Consider the following 24,841-nt stretch of genomic DNA (forward strand, 5'->3'; position numbering starts at 1 on the left):
ATGACCTCGAGCGCGGGGGGCGGCCGCGCCTCGGTGCCCGGGCCGAGGCAGAGGCGGAGCCGCCGCCGCTCGGGCCCCAGGCCGGGCAGGGATTGCCCGGCTCCGTCAGCGCTGGGGCATTTCCAAAGCCTTCCCTTGGAGATCTTCCAAATGGTGCTGAATTATCTGTCAGGTGAGGGCCCGAGCAGAAACAGCGACAGCTGCAAATACCCGTGTATAGGTTTGAGTTATTATTTTAAATATTGTCACTTTGAAGTAGGTAAAATAATTTTATAGGGCTTCAACTCTGAATTTTCACCTTTTTAAGGATTGAAAATACAACTGACCAAAACTGCAATGAGATTTGACCAATATATATTTAACAACCTATTTGAACTTTGCTTTTCTGCCTATCAAATATGAAAATCCTTAGATCTGGCAGTTTCTAATTACTCCACCTTGCTGGCAAAGCAGACCGACATGAATCCATTTAATTGATAAATCTCATTCCTTGCCTTTGTCCTTTTGAAGCTTTTTCCAAACCAGAAGGAGTCATTGACTGGCGATCAGCATTTCTCCCGTGCTGAGGGGATTCAGGAGCATCCTGGGCTTTGTGCTGAGGGGATTTAGGAGCGTCCTGAGCTTTGTGCTGAGGGGATTCAGGAGCATCCTGGGCTTTGTGCTGAGGGGATTTAGGAGCATCCTGGGCTTTGTGCTGAGGGGATTTAGGAGCATCCTGGGCTCTGTGCTGAGGGGATTCAGGAGCGTTCTGCACTTTGTGCTGAGGGGATTCAGGAGCATCCCGGGCTTTGTGCTGAGGGGATTCAGGAGCATCCTGGGCTTTGTGCTGAGGGGATTTAGGAGCGTCCTGAGCTTTGAGCTGAGGGGATTTAGGAGCATCGTGGGCTTTGTGCTGAGGGGATTTAGGAGCATCCTGGGCTTTGTGTTGAGGGGATTCAGGAGCATCCTGGACTCTGCGCTGAGGGGATTCAGGAGCATCCTGAGCTTTGTGCTGAGGGGATTCAGGAGCATCGTGGGCTTTGTGCTGAGGGGATTTAGGAGCGTTCTGGGCTTTTTAGGAGCATCTTGGGCTTTGTGCTGGGGGGATTTAGGAGCATCTTGTGCTTTGTGCTCAGGGGATTTAGGAGCGTTCTGGGCTTTGTGCTGAGGGGATTCAGGAGCATCTTGGGCTCTGTGCTGAGGGGATTTAGGAGCATCTTGGGCTTTGTGCTGAGGGGATTCAGGAGCGTCCTGAGCTTTGTGCTGAGGGGATTCAGGAGCATCCTGGGCTTTGTGCTGAGGGGATTTAGGAGCATCCCGGGCTTTGTGCTGAGGGGATTTAGGAGCATCTTGCGCTTTGTGCTGAGGGGATTCAGGAGCGTTCTGCACTTTGTGCTGAGGGGATTTAGGAGCGTTCTGGGCTTTGTGCTGAGGGGATTCAGGAGCGTTCTGGGCTTTGTGCTGAGGGGATTTAGGAGCATCCTGGGCTTTGTGCTGAGGGGATTCAGGAGCATCCTGGCCTTTGTGCTGAGGGGATTTAGGAGCGTCCTGGGCATTGTGCTGAGGGGATTTAGGAGCATCTTGGGCTTGGTGCTGAGGGGATTTAGGAGCATCTTGGGCTTTGTGCTGAGGGGATTTAGGAGCATCCTGCACTTTGTGCTCAGGGGATTTAGGAGCATCCTGGGCTTTGTGCTCAGGGGATTTAGGAGCATCTTGGGCTTTGTGCTGAGGGGATTCAGGAGCATCCCGGGCTTTGTGCTGAGGGGATTCAGGAGCATCTTGGGCTTTGTGCTGAGGGGATTTAGGAGCGTTCTGGGCTTTTTAGGAGCATCCTGGGCTTTGTGCTGAGGGGATTTAGGAGCATCCTGGGCTTTGTGCTGAGGGGATTTAGGAGCGTTCTGGGCTTTTTAGGAGCATCCTGGGCTTTGTGCTGAGGGGATTTAGGAGCATCCCGGGCTTTGTGCTGAGGGGATTCAGGAGCATCCCGGGCTCTGTGCTGAGGGGATTTAGGAGCGTTCTGGGCTTTGTGCTGAGGGGATTTAGGAGCATCCTGGCCTTTGTTTTGCAGTGAAGGACATCAGCACCCTGAGCATGGTGTCCAAAACCATCAGCGGCCGCCTCGTTCATTACATCTCCACCTCCTCCGGGAGCCGCCGGCTGCTGCTGCAGGATTTCCACCAGGAGCTCCCGGCCAGGAGAGACGGAGCCTCCATCCTGGAGCACTACCGAGCTCTAGGTGAGAGCAAAACTGCCTCCAAAGGGTTCTCCTGCCGTGTGGGTGAATGGGAGAGTGTGGAGGGTGTGGTCAAAACAAAATAAATATAAAGGAGTAAAAGGATCCCTTCCAGCACGGAGGAATTGCCTGGGAGAATTCTGGAAGAATTTCTGAGTTATGGAAAAAAATTCCTGGGTGTTCTGCCTCTTCTGGGTGTCCCAAAATTTTTGTTTTATGGAAAAAAAATCCTGTTTTTCCTGCCTCTTCTGGGTGTCCCAACATTTCTGAGTTATGGGGAAAAAATCCTGGTTTTCCTGCCTCTTCTGGGTGTCCCAAAATTTTTGTTTTATGGAAAAAAAATCCTGGTTTTCCTGCCTCTTCTGGGTGTCCCAAAATTTCTGGTTTATGGAAAAAAAATCCTGTTTTTCCTGCCTCTTCTGGGCGCCCCAAAGTTTCTGATTTATGGGAAAAAGCCTGTGTGTCCCCCCTTCTCTGGGTGTCCCAAAATTTCTGATTTTTTGGAAAAAATTCTGTGTTTCCTGCCTCTTCTGGGCATCCCAAAATTTGTGATTTATGGAAAAAAAATTCCTGTTTTTCCTGCCTCTTCTGGGCATCCCAAAGCCTCTGAGTTAGGGAAAAAACCCTGTGTGTCCCCCCTTCTCTGGGTGTCCCAAAATTACTGATTTTATGGAAAAAAACCTCCTGATTTTCCTGCCTCTTCTGGGCATCCCAAAGTTTCTGATTTATGGAAAAAAGCCTGTGTGCTCCCCCTTCTCTGGGTGTCCCAAAATGTCTGATTTATGGAAAAAAATCCTGCATGTCCTGCCTCTTCTGGGCATCCCAAAGTTTCTGATTTATGGAAAAAATCCTGTTTTTCCTGCCTCTTCTCAGTGTCCCAAAATTTCTGAGTTATGGGGAAAAAATTCTGCATGTCCTGCCTCTTCTGGGTGTCCCAAAGCCTCTGAGTTAGGGAAAACCCCTGCTTGTCCTGCCTTCTCTGGGTGTCCCAACATTTCTGATTTATGGAAAAAAAGTCCAGTGTTTCCTGCCTCTTCTGGATGTCCCAAAGTTTCTGATTTATGGGCAAAAGCCTGTGTGTCCCCCCTTCTCTGGGTGTCCCAAAATTTCTGATTTTTGGAAAAAATTCTCTGTTTCCTGCCTTCTCTGGGTGTCCCAAAATGTCTGATTTTTGGAAAAAATCCTGTTTTTCCTGCCTCTTCTGGGTGTCCCAAAGTTTCTGGTTTATGGAAAAAATTCTGCATGTCCTGCCTTCTCTGGGTGTCCCAACATTTCTGAGTTATGGGGGAAAAAAATCCTGTTTTTCCTGCCTCTTCTGGGTGTCCCAAAGCCTCTGAGTTAGGGAAAAAACCCTGTTTTTCCTGCCTTCTCTGGGTGTCCCAAAATTTCTGATTTATGGAAAAAAAATCCTGTTTTTCCTGCCTCTTCTGGGTGTCCCAAAGCCTCTGAGTTAGGGAAAAACCCCTGCTTGTCCTGCCTTCTCTGGGTGTCCCAAAATTTCTGATTTATGGGAACAAATTCCTGTTTCCTGCCTCTTCTGGGTGTCCCAAAATTACTGATTTATGGGAACAAATTCCTGTTTCCTTCCTCTTCTGGGTGTCCTAAAATTTCTGATTTATGGGAACAAATTCCTGTTTCCTTCCTCTTCTGGGTGTCCTAAAATTTCTGATTTATGGGAACAAATTCCCGTTTCCTGCCTTCTCTGGGTGTCCCAAAATTTCTGATTTATGGAAAAAAGCCCGTGTGTGCCCCCTTCTCTGGGCATCTCAAAATTTCTGATTTTTGGAAAAAATCCTGCATGTCCTGCCCCTTCTGGGCATCCCAAAATTTTTGTTTTATGGAAAAAAATCCTGTTTTTCCTGCCTCTTCTGGGCATCCCAAAGTTTCTGATTTATGGGAAAAAATCCCGTGTGTCCCCCCCTTCTCTGGGTGTCCCAAAATTTCTGATTTATGGAAAAAATCCTGTTTTTCCTGCCTCTTCTGGGTGTCCCAAAGCCTCTGAGTTAGGGAAAAACCCCTGCTTGTCCTGCCTTCTCTGGGCATCCCAAAATGTCTGATTTTAGGGAAATATCCTGTTTTTCCTGCCTCTTCTGGGTGTCCCAAAATTTCTGAGTTATGGAAAAAATTCTGTGTTTCCTGCCTTCTCTGGGTGTCCCAAAATTACTGATTTAGGGAAAAAATCCTGTTTTTCCTGCCTCTTCTGGGCATCCCAAAATGTCTGATTTTTGGCAAAAATCCTGTTTTTCCTGCCTCTTTTGGGTGTCCCTGGGTCAGCTGCTCCTCAGGCAGTGCTGTCCAAAGCTGACCCAGCCCATAAAAAATGGATTTGGCTGAGTTTTGGGGCAGATCTGAGGCTGATGAATAAATGAGGGTTGGAATGCTGACACCTCTGAGCCAGGCAAGACTCACTTCAGAACCACAGCAAATCCTTTCTGACCTTAGGGAAAAAAACAATAAATAAAATTGAGTTTTTAGGATTTTTTAAAAAAATCTGGAGAAAAATTTTTATTTTTTTGTTGTTTCTTTCCCCTGGGAAATTCCAAGCTTTTCAGAGGATGCCTTGATTAATTAACAAGCAGTATATATATTTTTTTTTTTATTCTGGTGAAAGGTTTGGAGTGCAAGCTGTTAACCCAGTTTCTGTCAGGAGTGTAGAAGAAATTCTGCTCAACAACCAGCTGTTCCTCAGGATAATGAGCTCCAGACTCTGACATCCCAAACAGGAGAATAAATTTCCCTCTCTGCTGTGTTTTACATGAAGGAATTTCAAGCTTTGCCTATAAGTGCAGCTAGTTATGTCTATAACTAGCCTATAGATATATATAGACAAGTTTTATATATATATATTTTAATTTTATTTATTTATAGATATAAAAATAAAATATTTATTTTTTTATTTTTATATATTTATATAGAATGATTTTTCCTCCCTCAAAACTGGGGTTTTTCCTCCCTGAAAACTGGGGCTTTTCTTCCCTGAAAATTTTGGCTTTTCCTTGCTGAATACTGGAGCTTTTCCTACCTGAATACTGGGGTCTTTCCTCCTTGAAAATTGGGCTTTTCCTCCCTGAACTTTGAGGTTTTTCCTCCCTAAAAATTGAGGCTATTCCTCCCTGAAAATTTGGCTTCTTCCTCCCTGAAAATTTTGGCTGCTTCCTCCTTGAACCTTGGGGTTTTTCCTCTCTGAAAATTGGGGTTTCTTCTCCCTGAAAGTTGGGCTTTTTCCTCCCTGAAAATTGGGGGTTTTCCTCCCTGAAAAGTGGTTTTTTCTCCCTGAAAATTGGGTCTTTTCCTCGCTGAATACTGGGGCTTTTCCTCCCTGAATATTGGGGTTTTTCCTCCCTGAAAATTTTGGGTTTTCCTCCCTGAACTTTGGGGTTTTTTCCTCCCTAAAAATTGGGTCTTTTTCTCCCTGAAAATTGGGTTGTTCCTCCCTGAAAATTGGGGTTTTCCTCCCTGAAAATTTTGCCTTCTTCCTCCCTGAAATTGGGGCTTTTCATCCCTAAAAATTGAGGCTTTTCCTCCCTGAAAATTGGAGCTTTTCCTCCCTGAATATTGGGGTTTTTCCTCCCTGAAAATTTTGGCTTTTCCTCCCTGAAATTTTGGGATTTCCCCCCCTCATAACTGGGCTTTTTCCTCCCTGAAAATTGGGGTTTTTCCTCTCTGAAAATTTGGGCTTTTCCTCCCTGAACTTTGGGGTTTTTCCTCCCTGAAAATTGGGGCTTTTCCTCGCTGAATACTGGGGCTTTTCCTACCTGAATATTGGGCTTTTCCTCCCTGAAAATTTTGGCTTTTCCTCCCTGAAATTTTGGGATTTCCCCCCCTCATAACTGGGCTTTTTCCTCCCTCAAAACTGGGTTTTTCCTCCCTGAAAATTTTGGCTTTTCCTCCCTGAAAATTTGGGATTTTCCCCCCTCAAAATTCGGCTTTTCCCCCCCTCAAAACTGGGCTTTTTCCTCCCTGAAAATTGGGGTTTCTTCTCCCTAAAAATTGAGGCTTTTCCTCCCCGAAAACTGCGCTTTTCCTCCCTGAAAATTTTGGCTTTTCCTCCCTGAAATTTTGGGATTTCCCCCCTCATAATTGGGCTTTTTCCTCCCTTGAAATTGGGGTTTTTCCTCCCTGAAAATTTTGCCTTCTTCCTCCCTGAAATTGGGGCTTTTCATCCCTGAAAATTGGGGCTTTTCCTCCCTAAAAATTGAGGCTTTTCCTCCCTGAAAATTGGAGCTTTTCCTCCTGGAAAATTGGGCTTTTTCCTCCCGGAAAATTGGGGCTTTTCCTCCCTGAAAACTGGGCTTTTCCTCCTGGAAAATTGGGGATTTTGCCCCCTCAAAATTGGGCTTTTTCCTCCCTGAAAATTGGGGTTTTTCTTCTCTGAAAACTGGGCTTTTCCTCCCTGAAATTTTGGGATTTCCCCCCCTCGTAATTGGGCTTTTTCCTCCCTGAAAACTTTGGCTTTTCCTCCCTGAAAATTGGGTTTTTTTCTCCCTGAACCTTGGGCTTCTTCCTCCCTGAAAACTTTGGCTTTTCCTCCCTGAAAATTTGGGATTTTCCCCTCAAAATTGGGCTTTTTCCTCCCTGAAAATTGGGGTTTTTCCTCTCTGAAAATTTGGGCTTTTCCTCCCTGAACTTTGGAGTTTTTCCTCCCTGAAAATTGGGGATTTTCCTCGCTGAATACTGGAGCTTTTCCTACCTGAATATTGGGCTTTTCCTCCCTGAAAAGTGGGCTTTTTCCTCCCTCAAAACTGGGCTTTTCCTCCCTGAATATTGGGGTTTTTCCCCCCTGAAAATTTTGGCTTTTCCTCCCTGAAAATTTGGGATTTTCCCCTCAAAATTGGGCTTTTTCCTCCCTGAAAATTGGGGTTTTTCCTCTCTGAAAATTTGGGCTTTTCCTCCCTGAACTTTGGGGTTTTTCCTCCCTGAAAATTGGGGCTTTTCCTCGCTGAATACTGGGGCTTTTCCTCCCTGAAAACTGGGCTTTTCCTCCCTGAAAATTGGGTTTTTTTCTCCCTGAACCTTGGGCTTTTTCCTCCCTGAAAATTGGGCTTTTCCTCCCTGAATATTGGGGTTTCTCCTCCCTGAAAATTTTGGCTTTTCCTCCCTGAAATTTTGGGATTTTCCCCTCAAAATTGGGCTTTTTCCTCCCTGAAAATTGAGGTTTCCTCTCCCTGAAAATTGGGGTTTCCTCTCCCTGAAAATTGGGGTTTCCTCCCTGAAAATTGGGGATTTTCCCCTCTCAAAACTGGGCTTTTTCCTTCCTGAAAATTGGGGCTTTTCCTCGCTGAATACTGGGGCTTTTCCTACCTGAATATTGGGCTTTTCCTCCCTGAAAATTTTGGCTTTTCCTCCCTGACCTTTGGGCTTCTTCCTCCCTGAATATTGGGGCTTTTCCTCCCTGAAAATTTGGTCTTTTCCTCCCTGAAAATTTTGGCTTTTCCTCCCTGAAAATTTGGGATTTTCCCCTCAAAATTGGGCTTTTTCCTCCCTGAAATTTTGGGATTTCCCCCCTCATAATTGGGCTTTTTCCTCCCTGAAAACTTGGTTTTTCCCCCTGAAAATTGAGGTTTCCTCTCCCTGAAAATTGAGGTTTCCTCTCCCTGAAAACTGCCTTTTTTCCCTATGAAAACTTGATTTTTCCCCCCTGAAAACCTGCCTATAACCGCATCCCCACCCTGTGACTGATTTAACACCCACCCAATAACCAGATTTTGAAGAGCCACCTGCAGTCCCACATTTCTCCTCACAGCAGCTTTTTCTCTGTGCTTTTTCTCATTTATTTCATTTTTTTTCCTGAGGATTCTCCAGCAGTGTCTGTTTGTGTTACCCCAGGGCTGCTGCTCAAGAGGTGCACCCTGCTGCTGCCCACCAGGGACAGGCTCAAATATGTGCACAAGGTGCTCTCAGGGGTAAGTCTGCTGCCAAATTTGGATTTTTTTGGGTCTTTTCTTTTCTATCCCTTTCATAAAACTCTTGTTATTAAATTCTATTAAATTTTCTTGTATTAATTTCAAAATGAAATCTCGTTATTTAAAAAAAAAGTAAAATTTTATTTAAATTTCCATGCTATTAAATATTAATTTAATATTAATAATGATATTATTTTTAGTTTTATATTATTATTTTAGTTTTAAAATATATAATTATATATATTATATATATTATATATATTATATATATTATATTTATATTATATATAATATATAAAATATTTTTATTTTATTATATTTATAGAAATATTTTATTATATTCTATAAATATTATATATTTATTAATTTTATTATATTATCGAATATAATATTATTATTTAGTTTTATTATTATAAGAAATATTTTCTTTCTATTCTTTATAGAACTCTAAGTATTCTTAGCATGCATGCTTGTAATTCCTTAAACCTGATAATTCAGCTTAGTCCTGGTATTGGGTTAGGCCAGGAAACCAAACATCCTAAAGGCTGGAAAACCCTAAAATATCTTGGGAAAGCAAGGCCCTGGCTGGAACACATCCTGAAAATTAGAGATTTGGTCTATCCAGGGGGAAATTCCATGGATTATCCATGAAATATCCATGAATTATTTGGCCCATCCAGGGGGAAATTCCATGGATTATCCATGAAATATCCATGAATTATTTGCTTCATCCAAGGGGGAATTCCATGGATTATCCATGAGATATCCATGAATTATTTGCTCCATCCAAGGCAAAATTCCATGGATTATCCATGAGATATCCATGAATTATTTGCTTCATCCAAGGGGGAATTCCATGGATTATCCATGAATTATCCATGGATTATTTGCTCCATCCAAGGCAAAATTCCATGGATTATCCATGAGATATCCATGAATTATTTGCTCCATCCAAGGCAAAATTCCATGGATTATCCATGAATTATCCATGAATTATTTGCTCCATCCAAGGCAAAATTCCATGGATTATCCACGAGATACCCATGGGTTATTTGCTCCATCCAGGGGGAAATTCCATGGATTATCCACAAGATATCCATGAATTATTTGCTCCATCCACGGGGGGATTCCATGGATTATCCACGAGATATCCACAGATTATTTGGCCCATCCAGGGGGAATTCCATGGATTATCCATGAGATATCCACAGATTATTTGCTCCATCCAGGGGGAAATTCCATGGAATTTTAGGGAAAATTGGGGGTTTCCTCCCTGAAAATGGGGTTGTTCCTCCCTGAAATGGGAGTTTGGCTCCCTGAAAATTGGGTTTTTTCCTCCCTGAAAATGCGGTTTTTCCTCCCTGAAAATTGGGGTTTTCCTCCCTGAAATTGGGTTTTTTTCTCCCTGAAAATTGGAGTTTTTCCTCCCTGAAAATTGGGGTTTTGCTCCCTGAAATCTGGGGCTTTTCCTCCCTGAAACTGGAGCTTTTTCTCCCTGAAAATTGGGGGTTTTCCTCCCTGAAAATGGGAGTTTGGTTCCTTGAAAATTGGGGTTTTTCCTCCCTGAAAACTGGGGCTTTTCCACCCTGAAAATTGGAGCTTTTGCTCCCTGAAAATTGGGGTTTTTCCTCCCTGAAAATGGGAGTTTGGTACCCTGAAAATTGGGGTTTTTCCTCCCTGAAAATTGGGGTTTTTCCTCCCTGAAAATAGGGGGTTTCCTCCCTGAAAATGGGAGTTTGGTTCCCTGAAAACTGGGGCTTTTCCTCCCTGAAAATTGGGCTTTTCCTCCCTGAAATAGGAGTTTTCCTCCCTGAAAATTGGGTTTTTTCCTCCCTGAAAATTGGGTTTTTTCCTCCCTGAAAATTGGGTTTTTTCCTCCCTGAAAATTGGGTTTTTCCTCCCTGAAAATGGGAGTTTGGTTCCCTGAAAAGTGGGGTTTTTCCTCCCTGAAAATTGCATTTTTTCTCCCTGAAATGGGAGTTTTGCTCCCTGAATATTGGAGGTTTTCCTCCCTGAAAATGGGGTTTATTTCTTCCTTGAAAATTGGGGCTTTTCCTCCCTGAAATTGGGGTTTTTTCCTCCCTGAAAATTGGGGCTTTTCCTCCCTGAAATTGGGGTTTTTCCTCCCTGAAAATTGGGCTTTTGCTCCCTGAAAATGGGAGTTTGGTTCCCTGAAAATTGGGGGTTTCCTTCCTGAAAATTGCATTTTTTCTCCCTGAAATGGGAGTTTTCCTCCCGGAATATTGGAGGTTTTCCTCCCTGAAATTGGGTTTTTTCCTCCCTGAAAATTGGGGCTTTTCCTCCCTGAAAATTGGGCTCTTTCCTCCCTGAAAATTGGGGTTTTTCCTCCCTGAAAATTGGGGTTTTGCTCCCTGAAAATTGGGGTTTTCCTCCCTAAAAATTGAGGTTTTCCTCCCTGAAAATTGGGGTTTTCCTCCCTGAAACTGGAGCTTTTGCTCCCTGAAAACTGGGGCTTTTCCTCCCTGAAAATTGGGCTTTTCCTCCCTGAAATGGGAGTTTTGCTCCCTGAAAATTGGGCTTTTCCTCCCTGAAAATGGGGCTTTTCCTCCCTAAAAATTGGGGTTTTTCCTCCCTGAAAATTGCATTTTTCCTCCCTGAAATGGGAGTTTTGCTCCCTGAAAATTGCATTTTTCCTCCCTGAAAATGGGCTTTTTCCTCCCCAAACCCTTTACCCACCCCCACTTTTGACCCCAAACCCTACATCAGCCGCCATAACCCATCCCAACAACTCATTCCCACACCATTCCCCTCACTCCCAAAACCAGGGAATCCTTCTGCACCTCCCTGAATTGAGAATTCCCAATCACTGCAATTAAAAATTGGCTAATTAGGACCCACCTGCTGCTGTTTGCACTTGCAGGTTTCCTGTTTCAAGCTGAATGGTTGTGCCAGTCCCCTGCACTGCCTGGGGCTGCAGTGCTATGGGGTTTTCTTACAGGTACAGTATCCCCATCCACACAAGGCAAGTAAAATTAATAATAAAATAAAAAAAAAAGAAAATTCAGGCTTTTTTTCTATATTAACCTGTGTTTTGCAAGATTTTTTAAAGTATAAACTGATTTTTTTTTGGCGTGGTTTGGGGTTTATTCATCCGGTTCTCTGGGTTTTCATTCTGGTGCTGGAAATTGCTGAGGATTTCTTGGCCTGGATTTCACTCCCAGCCAGTCTGGGTTTTTTTAATTAGCAATTTATTCCCTAAGAAAACAGGGGAGAAAGGGAGAATTTTATCCCAAATTCACAGTTCAAGAGCAGAAATGCTTTAATTTCCAGAGAAATGGCTCCACACAACAAAGGCCAGAATATTTTCTGTGTGTGGCAGCTTCAAGTGAATGTAAACCAAATATAAAAATTAAAATCCTCTCTTAGAATAGCAGGTGATTGATTATTAGTGCTGGGACATTTTGTAGCAAATCCCTTCCACATCACAGCCACAAATCAGATTTTGGGACACTCTCAGCAGTTTTTGATTTCTGGGAGGCATCAGGCTGATGAATCCCTGCTTTCTAATGCTTCAAATCATGTAATAAAGTTCATTTTCTGGCCAATTTTAGTGCAAATTCTTAAGCACCACTTGATGAATCCCTGCTTTCTAATGCTTCAAATCATATTATAAAGTTCATTTTCTGGCCAATTTTAATATCAAATCCTTAAGCCCCACCCGATGAATCTCTGCTTTCTAATGGTTCAAATCATGTTATAAATTCTATTTTCTGGCCAATTTTAATATCAAATCCTTAAGCCCCACCCGATGAATCTCTGCTTTCTAATGTTTCAAATCATGTTAGAAAATTTCTTTTCTGGCCAATTTTAATATCAAATCCTTAAGCACCTGATGAATCCTTGCTTTCTAATGCTTCCAATCATGTTATAAAATTTCTTTCTAATGCTTCAAATCATGTTATAAAGTTCATTTTCTGGCCAATTTTAGCACAAATCCTTAAGCACCTGATGAATCCCTGCTTTCTAGTGTTTCAAATCATGTTAGAAAATTTCTTTCTAATGCTTCAAATCATATTATAAAGTTCATTTTCTGGCCAATTTTAGTACAAATCCTTAAGCACCTGATGAATCCCTGGTTTCTGATGCTTCAAATCATGTTATAAAATTTCTTTCTAATACTTGAAATCATATTATAAAATTTCTTTTCTGGTCAATTTTAGTACAAATCCTTAAGCACCAGCTGATGAATCCCTGCTTTCTAATGCTTCAAATCATGTTAGAAAATTTCTTTCTAATGCTTCAAATCATGTTATAAATTTTATTTTCTGGCCAATTTCAGTATCAAATCCTTAAGCACCACCTGATGAATCTCTGCTTTCTAATGGTTCAAATCATGTAATAAAATTTCTTTTCTGGCCAATTTTAGTGCAAGTCCTTAAGCACCTGATGATTCCCTGCTTTCTAATGCTTCAAATCATGTAATAAAGTTCATTTTCTGGCCAATTTTAGTGCAAGTCCTTAAGCACCTGATGAATCCCTGCTTTCAAATGCTTCAAATCATATTAGAAAATTTCTTTCTAATGCTTCAAATCATGTTATAAATTTTATTTTCTGGCCAATTTTAGTACAAGTCCTTAAGCACCTGATGAATCCCTGCTTTCTAATGCTTCAAATCATGTTAGAAAATTTCTTTCTAATGCTTCAAATCATATTATAAAGTTCATTTTCTGGCCAATTTTAGTACAAATCCTTAAGCACCTGATGAATCCCTGCTTTCTAATGTTTCAAATCACGTTATAAATTCTATTTTCTGGCCAATTTTAATATCAAATCTTTAAGCCCCATCTAACATGAATCTCTGCTTTCTAATGCTTCAAATCATGTAATAAAGTTCATTTTCTGGCCAATTTTAGTATCAAATCCTTAAGCACCTGATGAATCCTTGCTTTCTAATGCTTCAAATCATATTATAAAGTTTATTTTCTGGCCAATTTTAGTATAAAATCCTTAAGCCCCACCCAATGAATCTCTGCTTTCTAGTGTTTCAAATCATGTTAGAAAATTTCTTTTCTGGCCAATTTTAGTATAAATCCTTAAACACCTGATGAATCTCTGCTTTCTAATGGTTCAAATCATGTTAGAAAATTTCTTTTCTGGCCAATTTTAGTATCAAATCCTTAAGCCCCACCCGATGAATCTCTGCTTTCTAATGGTTCAAATCATATTATAAAGTTTATTTTCTGGCCAATTTTAATATCAAATCCTTAAGCACCTGATGAATCCCTGCTTTCTAATGCTTCAAATCATGTTAGAAAATTTCTTTCTAATGCTTCAAATCATGTTATAAAATTTATTTTCTGGCCAATTTTAATATCAAATCCTTAAGCACCAGCTGATGAATGAATCTCTGCTTTCTAATGCTTCAAATCATATTATAAAGTTCATTTTCTGGCCAATTTTAATATCAAATCCTTAAGCCCCACCCGATGAATCTCTGCTTTCTAATGCTTCAAATCACTTTAGAAAGTTCATTTTCTGGCCAATTTTAGTACAAATCCTTAAGCACCTGATGAATCCCTGCTTTCTAATGCTTCAAATCATGTTAGAAATTTTATTTTCTGGCCAATTTTAGTGCAAGTCCTTAAGCACCTGATGAATCCCTGCTTTCTAGTGTTTCAAATCATGTTATAAAATTTCTTTTCTGGCCAATTTTAATATCAAATCCTTAAGCACCTGACTAATCTCTGCTTTCGAATGCTTCAAATCATGTTAGAAAATTTCTTTCTAATGCTTCAAATCATGTTATAAAGTTCATTTTCTGGCCAATTTTAGTACAAATCCTTAAGCACCTGATGAATCCCTGCTTTCTAATGGTTCAAATCATGTTATAAATTTTATTTTCTGGCCAATTTTAGTGCAAGTCCTTAAGCACCTGATGAATCCCTGCTTTCTAATGCTTCAAATCATGTTAGAAAATTTCTTTTCTGGCCAATTTTAGTACAAATCCTCAAGCACCACTTGATGAATCCCTGCTTTCTAATGCTTCAAATCATATTATAAAATTTTATTTTCTGGCCAATTTTAATATCAAATCCTTAAGCACCTGATGAATCCCTGCTTTCTAATGCTTCAAATCACGTTATAAAGTTCATTTTCTGGCCAATTTTAATATCAAATCCTTAAGCCCCACCTGATGAATCCCTGCTTTCTGATGCTTCAAATAATGTTAGAAATTTTATTTTCTGGTCAATTTTAGTACAAATCCTCAAGCACCACCTGATGAATCTCTGCTTTCTAATGCTTCAAATCATGTTAGAAAATTTCTTTTCTGGCCAATTTTAGTATAAATCCTTAAGCACCTGATGAATTTCTGCTTTCTAATGCTTCAAATCATGTTAGAAATTTTATTTTCTGGCCAATTTTAGTACAAGTCCTTAAGCACCTGATGAATCCCTGCTTTCTAATGCTTCAAATCATGTTATAAAATTTCTTTCTAATGCTTCAAATCATGTTAGAAAGTTCATTTTCTGGCCAATTTTAGTGCAAATCCTTAAGCACCACCTGATGAGTCCCTGCTTTCTAATCATGCTTCAAATCATGTTATAAAATTTTTTCTAATGCTTCAAATCGTGTTAGAAAGTTTCTTTCTAATGCTTCAAATCATGTAATAAAGTTCATTTTCTGGCCAATTTTAGTATCAAATCCTTAAGCACCACCTGATGAATCTCTGCTTCAAATCATGTTATAAAGTTCATTTTCTGGCCAATTTTAATATCAAATCCTTAAGCACCTGATGAATCTCTGCTTCAAATCATATTATAAAATTTATTTTCTGGCCAATTTTAGCACAAGCCCTTAACCCCCTCCCCTCAGGTATGACCCTTCCCTCCTCTCCCGAGCCTCTGCAGGATAAATTCGCCTTTATCCGCTGGGATCCCGGGCATTGGGAAGGGAATTTCTCCCCAAGCTCCCATTTTCAGCCCATTTTCCCTCCCCTGCAGATGCTGACCGCGGGCTGGGATGAGCTCGAGTGCCACCGGGTGTTCAACTTCCTCTGGGAGCTCAGCAATTTAGCCCGGAAGGTGCAGACGGTGGTCAGCAGCAAACCAGGTGACTCCGAGCAGCCAGCAGCCCCAAAATCCCCCCAAAATTGCCCAGCACAGCCCCAAAAACCCCAAAAATGCCAGCCTGGAAGTGGTTCTTGGTTGTGGGATTCAGGGTGGTTTTGTCTCCTGATTCTGCTGAGGGTTCTGTGGGTGTCTCCAGCAGTTCTGGGGTTCCCTGATGGAAATTCCTCCCCAAGAGCAGATAAAAGTGCTTTTGGCTCTGAAATGATCTGTCTGGAGAGCTCTGTAGGGGTTTTAAATCATCCCTAAATCATCGATCCAAAGCCTCACTTGTGTCTGCACAGCAATTGTGGGTTTATCTTTCCTGCCCTACAGCGATGAAATGGATGGCTGAGGAGTTAGAGATAAAAATGAGGAATAAAATGAAGCCGTAAAAAGCGAGGTTTAACATTTCTGAACCCCAGCAGCGATGGGACGAATGCCTATCAAGAGATTCTCCCATTTCTCCCGTTCCTCTTGAGAATTTCTCAAGGGAGAAATTTTGTTCCCTTGCTCCTCAGAACGAGGGATCGCTTGGATTGTTTGGATCATTTCTGAGGAACATTCCACCCACACCTCCCTCCCATTGCCAAACCCCAGAGGCTGCACCCACCCATCCCACCCTGAATCAGGCCAGAACACCCAAACTCGGGAAGCAAGAGACAAAACCCGAATGAAACACGTCCCAAACCCCGTCCTTTCCCTCCCTACGAGGAAGCCGCGCTTTGCAGGGCTCGGGGCCGGGGAATCGCTGATCCCGGCCGCTGTTGCAGGCAGTGCCCGGCGGCTGGAGCTGCGGATCCGCCTGTTCTGCCGGGGGGTGCTGCTGTCGCCCGGGAGCCGCCGCAGCGACTCCGCCTTTTGGCTCACCCGCATCCTCAAGCCCTGGCCCATGGTGAACCAGGCCCGCCTGCTCTACATCATCTTCGGGCCCGTGTCCTCCCGCGATGGTGAGCAAAGGCTGCGGCCCCGGGACGAGATCTTCGGGCAGGAAAGGCCCAAAATAATGGGATTGTGTTGGAATGGTGGAGTTGTGGGACGGGCTGGGGTGGAAGGGATGTTAAACTCATCCGGTGCCAGCCCTGCCATGGGCAGGGACAGCTCCCACTGTCCCAGAGCAGCGTGGGGTGCTCCAAACCCTGCCCAGCCTGGCCTGGGACACTTGCAGGGATGGGGCAGGGACACCTCGACTGTCCCAAAGCAGCGTGGGGTGCTCCAAACCCTGCCCAGCCTGCCTTGGGACACTTGCAGGGATGGGACAAGGACAGCTCCCACTGTCCCAGAGCAGCGTGGGGTGCTCCAAACCCTGCCCAGCCTGGCCTGGGACACTTGCAGGGATGGGGCAGGGACACCTCGACTGTCCCAAAGCAGCGTGGGGTGCTCCAAACCCTGCCCAGCCTGGCCTGGGACACTTGCAGGGATGGGGCAGGGACAGCTCCCACTGTCCCAGAGCAGCGTGGGGTGCTCCAAACCCTGCCCAGCCTGCCTTGGGACACTTGCAGGGATGGGGCAGGGACAGCTCCCACTGTCCCAGAGCAGCGTGGGGTGCTCCAAACCCTGCCCAGCCCAGCCTGGCTTGGGACACCTGCAGGGATGGGACAGGGACAGCTCCCACTGTCCCAAGGCAGCGTGGGGTGCTCCAAACCCTGCCCAGCCTGCCTTGGGACACCTGCAGGGATGGGGCAAGGACAGCTCCAACTCTCCCAGAGCAGCGTGGGGTGCTCCAAACCCTGCCCAGCCTGCCTTGGGACACTTGCAGGGATGGGGCAGCCTGGGAAATCCATTGCAGTCCCTCACCATACATTAAAAAAAAAAAATCTCTGCTAAGGTGGGCATGTCTGCTGCTGTTTAACTTGTTAGATTTGGTGGAATGCTGTATGCAGTACCTGAAATATTGAATTGTGATACTACTTGGGTTAAGAAAGGTGATTATGGTTTCAGTACTAAACTAGATTTCTTTTCTGTATTACATGACACAAGGGATAGAAAAGTTGGAGTTTCAAAGCCAAAGGGAAATGCCAAAGAAATGCAGAGCTTATATTTTTAAACCATAGACACCTACAGGCTACAATGTGAACGAAACAGTTCCTAAGTCAACTTTTGTTTACCCTCAGAGGATCCTCCCATGAGGAAAGGAGGGAAGGAATTCCTTCCCAAGAGCCAATCTGAACCTGCCCTCTGTGCATCTGAACCCATTGGAACCATTGCATTACCTGGGAAAAACTGTTCTGCTCAGCCAGGCATCACTAACATACAGGAAATAATGAAATTATACACACAGAACACTAACATACAGGAAATAATGAAATTATACACACAAAACACTCACTAACATACAGGAAATAACTAAATTATACACACAAAACACTAACATACAGGAAATAATTAAATTATACACAGAAAACACTCACTAACATACAGGAAATAACTAAATTATACACAGAAAACACTAACATACAAAAAATAACTAAATTATACACACAAAACACTCCCTAACATACAGGAAATAACTAAATTATACACAGAAAACACTCACTAACATACAGGAAATAATGAAATTATACACACAAAACACTCCCTAACATACAGGAAATTAAATTATACACACAGAACACTCCCTAACATACAGGAAATAATGAAATTATACACAGAAAACACTCCCTAACATACAGGAAATAATGAAATTATACATACAAAACACTCACTAACATACAGGAAATAACGAAATTATACACAGAAAACACTCACTAACATACAGGAAATAACTAAATTATACACAGAAAACACTAACATACAAAAAATAACTAAATTATACACACAAAACACTCACTAACATACAGGAAATAACTAAATTATACACAGAAAACACTAACATACAGGAAATAACTAAATTATACACAGAAAACACTCCCTAACATACAGGAAATAACTAAATTATACACAGAAAACACTCCCTAACATACAGGAAATAATGAAATTATACACACAAACACTCCCTAACATACAGGAAATAACGAAATTATACACAGAAAACACTAACATACAAAAAATAAATAAATTATACACACAAAACACTCACTAACATACAGGAAATAACTAAATTATACACAGAAAACACTCACTAACATACAGGAAATAAATAAATTATACACAGAAAACACTCCCTAACATACAGGAAATAACTAAATTATACACAGAAAACACTCCCTAACATACAGGAAATAACTGAATTATACACACAAACACACATGTAAAAGTTACAATTCAATGAAGAAATTAAATTACACCTCTGCTCCTCTCTTCTCCCCTGCTTGGGGAGACTTGACTCAAATCCATCCAAGCACCCATTTCCCTGAAGGAAAGCACATTTTCTCACTTAATTATTCAACCTGAGTTTCTTTAATTGCTGAAATGACAGATGGAAACCAATCCCAAATCCTCAATGGTGGCACCTGAATTCCTCCCCTCTGCCTCTGCTGTGAGGCTCAGTTTAGCACCTTCCTTGTTTGAAAAGTGTCCCTTCCCAGCAGCTGTGATTGATCTCTCCCCCAGGACACGTGGTCTGGCAGAAAATGATAGAAGGACCAACAGATGAGAGCAGCCTGAAGGGTTTAGCTGATGCAATTAAGCTGCTCTATGGTACAGAAGCTAGAGAATGGACAGCAGATGATGTTATCAGTCTTGTGGATGAGCTGTCAGGTGTGTTTTTGCCTTTGTCATTGATCCCTGGGATTATGGAACCTCACATCCTCCAAATTTTGGATTATGGATCCAAATCCTCCACACACCCCAGCTGTGTGCTGCAAAATTCCTCTGAGTAGCTGGGAAACTCATCACACTGTGGAGCCAGGCTGGGCTGAGACAAACCCAGTTTGTTTTATACATCCAGGCTGCCTTTCCCCATGGAGAAATCTTTAAAAGAACCCATGCAAACCTTTAAAAGTCAAATCTTGCCTTGAATTATTCAGGGAACATTGTCCAAACATGAATTTGCTCAGGCAAAATTCCCCTGAGCATTTTTACCAGCTGCACTGAGAGTTTTGGCTGAGGTTGTGTCCCAGAGTTGGTGTGGAGAGCTCTGACCATCCCTGGTGGGGATTATTGGTGCAATTTCACTGCTCAGAGGTTGTTGGGTTTTACCCTTTTCTGACCCAGAGATGGGGTAACTGAGAGGTGCTTTAAAAACTTTTTATTCTATTTTAACTTTCATGAGAAGGGTGAGACAATACAGATGTTATAATTCATGCCATCACAATCAGAAGCTATTTCTTAATTACAATACACTGTAAATGTTTTTTACCCTATCAGCTTTAGTCACACTATATTGTAAATGTCTTAAAGCTGATTACCTAAAATTATTCCTTGTAGGTCTTGGTACAATACACCTTTCAAAGTTCTATTTCTCTAAAATATCTGGTCTTATTTATTTTTTTCTAGTTCCATTTCTCTCCCAACAATATCTATCTTATTTTAGCATTATTAGAGCATTTCTCAGTTAACATTTCTATCTCAAAGCTTACACCCAAACACACACCATGTAAAGCTTCTGTCAAGGTCTGAGAATTTGCTAGAAATCCATTTCCCACAATGGAAATGGATTTTTAGAAATTTCAGGTGCCTGAAATCCTCTCTCCCCCTGCTCTGAAGTGGTTCCCCAGGAGTGGCTGATGGAGAACAACGCTCGCCTGCTGCTCCTCAGTGGGAACAGCATCTGCTTCACCTTCATGGCCAGCAAAGCTGTGAATGGCAGAGCTGTGGAGCTGGCCAGGCTCATGGTCTTCATGGTTCTGGTGAGTACAGCTCAGCCTCTCTGCCCCACATTTCCAATTTGAAAATTTTCCCCTCACACTGCAGGGATAAACCCAGCCAGGAGCTGCGTTTCTGATTTTCACTTGTGATGGGAGCTGCTCTCTCCTCCAGGTCCTTGTGCCATGGAACCAAAACCACCCCATTGCAAGGTGCAAAAAGTCAATTTTAAGGCAAGCAGCAGCTGAAAGGAGATTTGAGGCAGACATCCCACCTAGCCCAGTCTGGGGCAGCCCTTGCTCAAGGCCCTTGCTCTGGTCTTTAATTTATGGGATTGAAAACCATTTCTCCTCTTTTATTTATACTTTTTTCCTCATTACCTGTATTTCCTTTTTGCTGTAAGAAAAGCTCTTCCCCCTCTCTGCTCCCTGTCCTGCACATCCCTGAGGAGCAGAAGCACCAGCAGCAAAAGGGTCATGTTGGAAGCCAGGGCACAGGGAATATTTCTCTGCCTGTCCTGAGAAGTGCTGAGCCCCAGGAGAACACTGCTTGTAACCTTCACCCATGGAGGAAACCTCCAAGACTTTGGCATGAACCTCCTGTGTGTGAAATAGATAGTAGGATAGTTTATCACAGGGTGGAAACCTCAGAGTTTTGAGGTTTTAGTATGGAGGTGGATGGAAGACAAGATGGAGGATTTTGGGCCTTGTCTGATCTCCTCCTTGTTCTTCATCTGCTCCATTTTCTGCAGTGCTGGTGGCACTGAAAGAGCTGCAATGCAGATTCTGCATGAACAGACAAAGAATTATCGGTGGAAAGGTAGAAATAAAATATGTTCAAGAGTTAATTGGACAAAACAGCTTTAAAAGACCTTGAACCCGTGTGTCTGGTGGCTTTTGGTGCCTCCTCTTTGTACCCTAAGTCTGAGAGAGTAGACAGAGTTCTGAACTGTTGATAAGAGAAAAATAAACAGCAAAGAAGACCCAAAAAAACCCAAAAGTTCCCTTCACCTCCCAATTCTGGCACAGAATTTTTTAGGAGTCTCCCCAGCAGGGAGGTTTTCCACAGGTTCAGAATTCCCTTTGTGCCAGCAAGAACAACCTCTGTGTCCTTCTCACAGCCCAGATCTTCCAGGCCTTGGCACGAGGGATCCAGAACCGGCAGCGAACGCTAAGATTTGATCTTGCACCAGAAAAACTGAGCATGAAACCCTCCCTGTGCCCTGCAGGTGTGTGAGAAGGACCTGTACTGCATGGACTGGGCAGTGAGGATGATGCAGAAGGTCTGCAAGGTTTTCAGCACTCCCTGGGAGAGGAACAACTTCCTGCAGTGCCTGGAGAACTTCTTTGCCCGCATGCTCATGGACATGCTGCAGGCAGTGCTGGCTGGTAAGGGCTGGAGAGCACAAAATCTCAGATCTCCAGGGTTTCAGAATGCTTTGGGTGGGAAGGGACCTTGGAGTTCATCCAGAGCCACCTCCCACTGTCCCAGGCTGCTCCAAGCCCCAATGTCCAACCTGGCCCTGGAACTTCCAGGGATGCAGGGGCAGCCCCAGCTGCTCTGGGCAACAAAAATAACCAAGCAAATGTCATAGTTGGGAAGAAATATTTATTTTAAATTTATTAAATGGTATTTATTATTATTATTATTATTATTATTATTATTATTATTATTATTATTATTATTATTATTATTATTATTTATATTTATATTTATATTTATATTTATATTTATATTTATATTATTATATATAATAATATATACAATATTATATAATTTATTATATATTCTTATACATTTATTTTATATATCATGATTATATTTAATTATTATAAATAATAATTTATATTATTATATTACTATATTAGTTCTTATATATTTATTTTACTATTATATATTATTATTAATTGATATTGTTGTTATTATTAACATTACTATTATTAATTTTAAGCTTATTTTAAATTACTAAATTGCTAAGGGATTCCTGGTGCCATGGAGGGTGAAACCAACAGTGGTTTAAAATCTGTCCCACCACAAAGCTGGGCCCAAAGTCCCTTTTGGGCTGAGCCTAAAGCTGCACCAGCTGCAGCTGCTGCCTGTGCTCAGCCCTGCTGGAGCCTCAGGGACCATGGTGGAGCTGAGCTGGAGTGAGGAACACTCACTGAGCTCAGCCTAACCCAGCCCAGCTCAGCTCAGCCCAGCCCAGATCAGCCCAGCTCAGCTCAGCCCAGCCCAGCCCAGCCCAGCTCAGCCCAGCCCAGCCCAGCTCAGCCCAGCCCGGCTCAGCTCAGCCCAGCTCAGCTCAGCTCAGCCCAGCTCAGCCCAGCCCGGCTCAGCCCAGCCCAGCTCAGCCCAGCTCAGCCCAGCCCGGCTCAGCTCAGCTCAGCTCAGCCCAGCCCAGCCCAGCCCAGCTCAGCCCAGCTCAGCCCAGCCCAGCCCAGCTCAGCCCAGCCCAGCTCAGCCCAGCCCAGCTCAGCTCAGCTCAGCCCAGCCCAGCTCCTTGTCCTGGCTCACAATTGTTCCTGTCTGTCCCAGGACAGGCTGGAAGGAGTCTGGGCTCAGCTCCTCCTGTGCTGCCATGGGATGAGGATAAACCCAGCACAAAGCTCAGGCTGAGCTCAGCTCCCCCTGGGCTGAGGATAAACCCAGCACAAAGCTCAGCTCCTCCTGGGCTGGGGATAAACCCAGCACAAGCTCAGGCTGAGCTCAGCTCCCCCTGGGCTGAGGATAAACCCAGCACAAAGCTCAGGCTGAGCTCAGCTCCTCCTGGGCTGAGGATAAACCCAGCACAAAGCTCAGCTCCTCCTGGGCTGGGGATAAACCCAGCACAAGCTCAGGCTGAGCTCAGCTCCCCCTGGGCTGAGGATAAACCCAGCACAAGGCTCAGGCTGGGCTCAGCTCCTCCTGGGCTGAGCATAAACCCAGCACAAGCTCAGGCTGAGCTCAGCTCCCCCTGGGCTGAGGATAAACCCAGCACAAGCTCAGGCTGAGCTCAGCTCCCCCTGGGCTGAGCAGAAACCCAGCACAAAGCTCAGCTCCTCCTGGGCTGAGCATAAACCCAGCACAAGCTCAGGCTGAGCTCAGCTCCTCCTGGGCTGAGCATAAACCCAGCACAAGCTCAGGCTGCTGCCTCCCTCTGCTGAGAGCTCTGCCTCAGGGGGATTCAGCTCCTGACCTTACCTGGGTGAGTTCCTTCATTTCCCTCCTTTTCTGTGCCCTGCCAGGGGAGAGGGATGAGGAGGACAGCAGCTTCCTGAACCTGTTCCACCTGATGAATGCCCAGGCCAACTTCCACAAGGAAATCCTCTACCTGGCCATGGGCAGCACCAGCAGCACCTCCTGAGCTCCAGGGAGCCCTGCCCTGTTCCTGCTGGATTCCTCTTGCTTTTCCTTTGAACTTTAGCAGAGAAGTCTCTGATTATTTCTGAAATTTCCATCCCAGGAAGAGCTGGGGTGGCAGAGGTTGGGCCTACCCGTGCCAGGCCAGCTGAGTGAGCTCATGGAGGGCTTGGGGGTGGAATTCCATCCACTCTGCTCCTCCAGGGAAGAGGGCTGGGAACACAAAGTGCATTCTTTTCCCACTGTGTGTATGTTTGCACACACAATAAAAATGACATGGTTTCCATAGCTGATGTGCAGACACCAACTGAAGCTCGTGTTGTCTTAGCCCAGAACCCAAAACATTCTGAGCTCTTAAATTTGTTTTCTCTTGGGAATCTGAGGAGAAAGGGAGGGATGGGATTGGAGGAGCTGCATTTTTCCAGCTTGCCAAGGTCTCTGACTCAGGCTCTGTGACAGAAATGCTCCGTGGTTTGCACATTCAGCTTTAGGGAAAGGTGATTTCTGAAAGCAATTCCAGTGCTTTGATCAACCAAGGCATTTCTGCCTCTCAATCTCCAGGTTTTAGAAAGCAAAAGAAACTTCAAATCTCTCCCCCTGCCCTAGGTTGAAGTGTTCTAGGATTTAGCCAAGTTGAAGACACCCATTAAACACATGAAATTCAAACACTGGTTCATTAAATGGATAATTTTAAATTTAAATATTTAAATGGATAATTTTTTTTAATTTTTAATTTTGTTTGCTGCTCAAAGAAGGCTTTGATTTTCTGCTCTGTTGCCTTCCAGACCAACCCCTGTGATGGCAATGAAAGGCACTCCCACCCTCTGTGCTCTTTGCAGCCTCCAGGCTCCTTTCCCCCCCAAAATTCCCTTCCCAAACCTTCCCTCACACCCATTTCCCCCTTTTAGCTCGGGAATTGTGGGAACAGCTGCAGCGGGACCGATTGGTGTCAGCTGTCCCCACCTGCTGCCATCAGCTGCCACCTGGGAGCAGCTCGGCAAAGTTCGAGTGCCCAAATTCCCAAAATTCGTGGAATCCCCAGTTCCAGGCAGGATCTGCCTCGGGGCCATCCTCCGGCGGTGGTGCCGGTAGATGGCAGAGGTGAAACCTTCCCAGCTGCTGGAAAACGCTGAGAATATCCCATTTTTTCCCCCTCTCTGGCTGCTCGAAGGTGGCGTTTTAAGGGCGCTGCAACGCGTGATTTCTGAAGGGAGAGAAATTCCAGGCTCTGCTTTCCACTCCGGGAACCGAACGTGTCCGGAGCGACCCCGAAATGTGAGGAGAAAAAAAAAAAAACCCTCGATGTAAGAACGGGAAAAACCCACCAGGAATCTCCAGCCCGGGTCCTTGTCTGTCCCTTTATCCTCAGGAGCCGCTCCCCATGGATAATCCCGGCGGATGGGAGCAGGGAAAGGGAGCAGAGCCCGGCCCTTTGTGTGTCCCCATCCCTGTCCCGGTCATTCCCGGCCAGGAGCAGCCAGAAATTCCAGCCGGGCACAAGGGGGGCCCTAATGAGAGCTCAGCCAGGGAAAAGGAAAAGGGAAAAGGGAAGAGGGAAAAGGGAAGAGGGAAAA

The 24,841-nt window shown here is 43.8% G+C and overlaps 1 protein-coding gene across 1 annotated transcript; it reads left to right on the plus strand.

Annotated features, from left to right (window-relative positions):
- On the plus strand, positions 1-23,873 carry FBXO47 (F-box protein 47). Its single transcript, XM_054649831.2, has 10 exons — positions 1-172; positions 2,048-2,215; positions 8,039-8,115; positions 10,997-11,074; positions 15,078-15,186; positions 15,956-16,132; positions 18,735-18,881; positions 19,830-19,972; positions 21,157-21,316; positions 23,153-23,873. The coding sequence occupies exons 1-10, from the start codon at positions 1-3 to the stop codon at positions 23,269-23,271; spliced, it is 1,350 nt and encodes a 449-aa protein (XP_054505806.1). The 3' UTR covers positions 23,272-23,873.
- The last annotated feature ends 968 nt before the right edge of the window (positions 23,874-24,841 follow it).

The sequence above is a fragment of the Agelaius phoeniceus genome, chromosome 26, assembly GCF_051311805.1.
Source record: "Agelaius phoeniceus isolate bAgePho1 chromosome 26, bAgePho1.hap1, whole genome shotgun sequence".
Classification (NCBI taxonomy): domain Eukaryota; kingdom Metazoa; phylum Chordata; class Aves; order Passeriformes; family Icteridae; genus Agelaius; species Agelaius phoeniceus.

Bases quoted from the DNA above. Each gene is read 5' to 3' on its own strand.
- FBXO47 (XM_054649831.2), top strand. From the start codon at position 1: ATGACCTCGAGCGCGGGGGGCGGCCGCGCCTCGGTGCCCGGGCCGAGG. The intron at 2,216-8,038 runs GTGAGAGCAAAA...GTGTTACCCCAG, and splicing joins GGAGCACTACCGAGCTCTAG to GGCTGCTGCTCAAGAGGTGC. The intron at 19,973-21,156 runs GTGAGTACAGCT...TGTGCCCTGCAG, and splicing joins TCATGGTCTTCATGGTTCTG to GTGTGTGAGAAGGACCTGTA.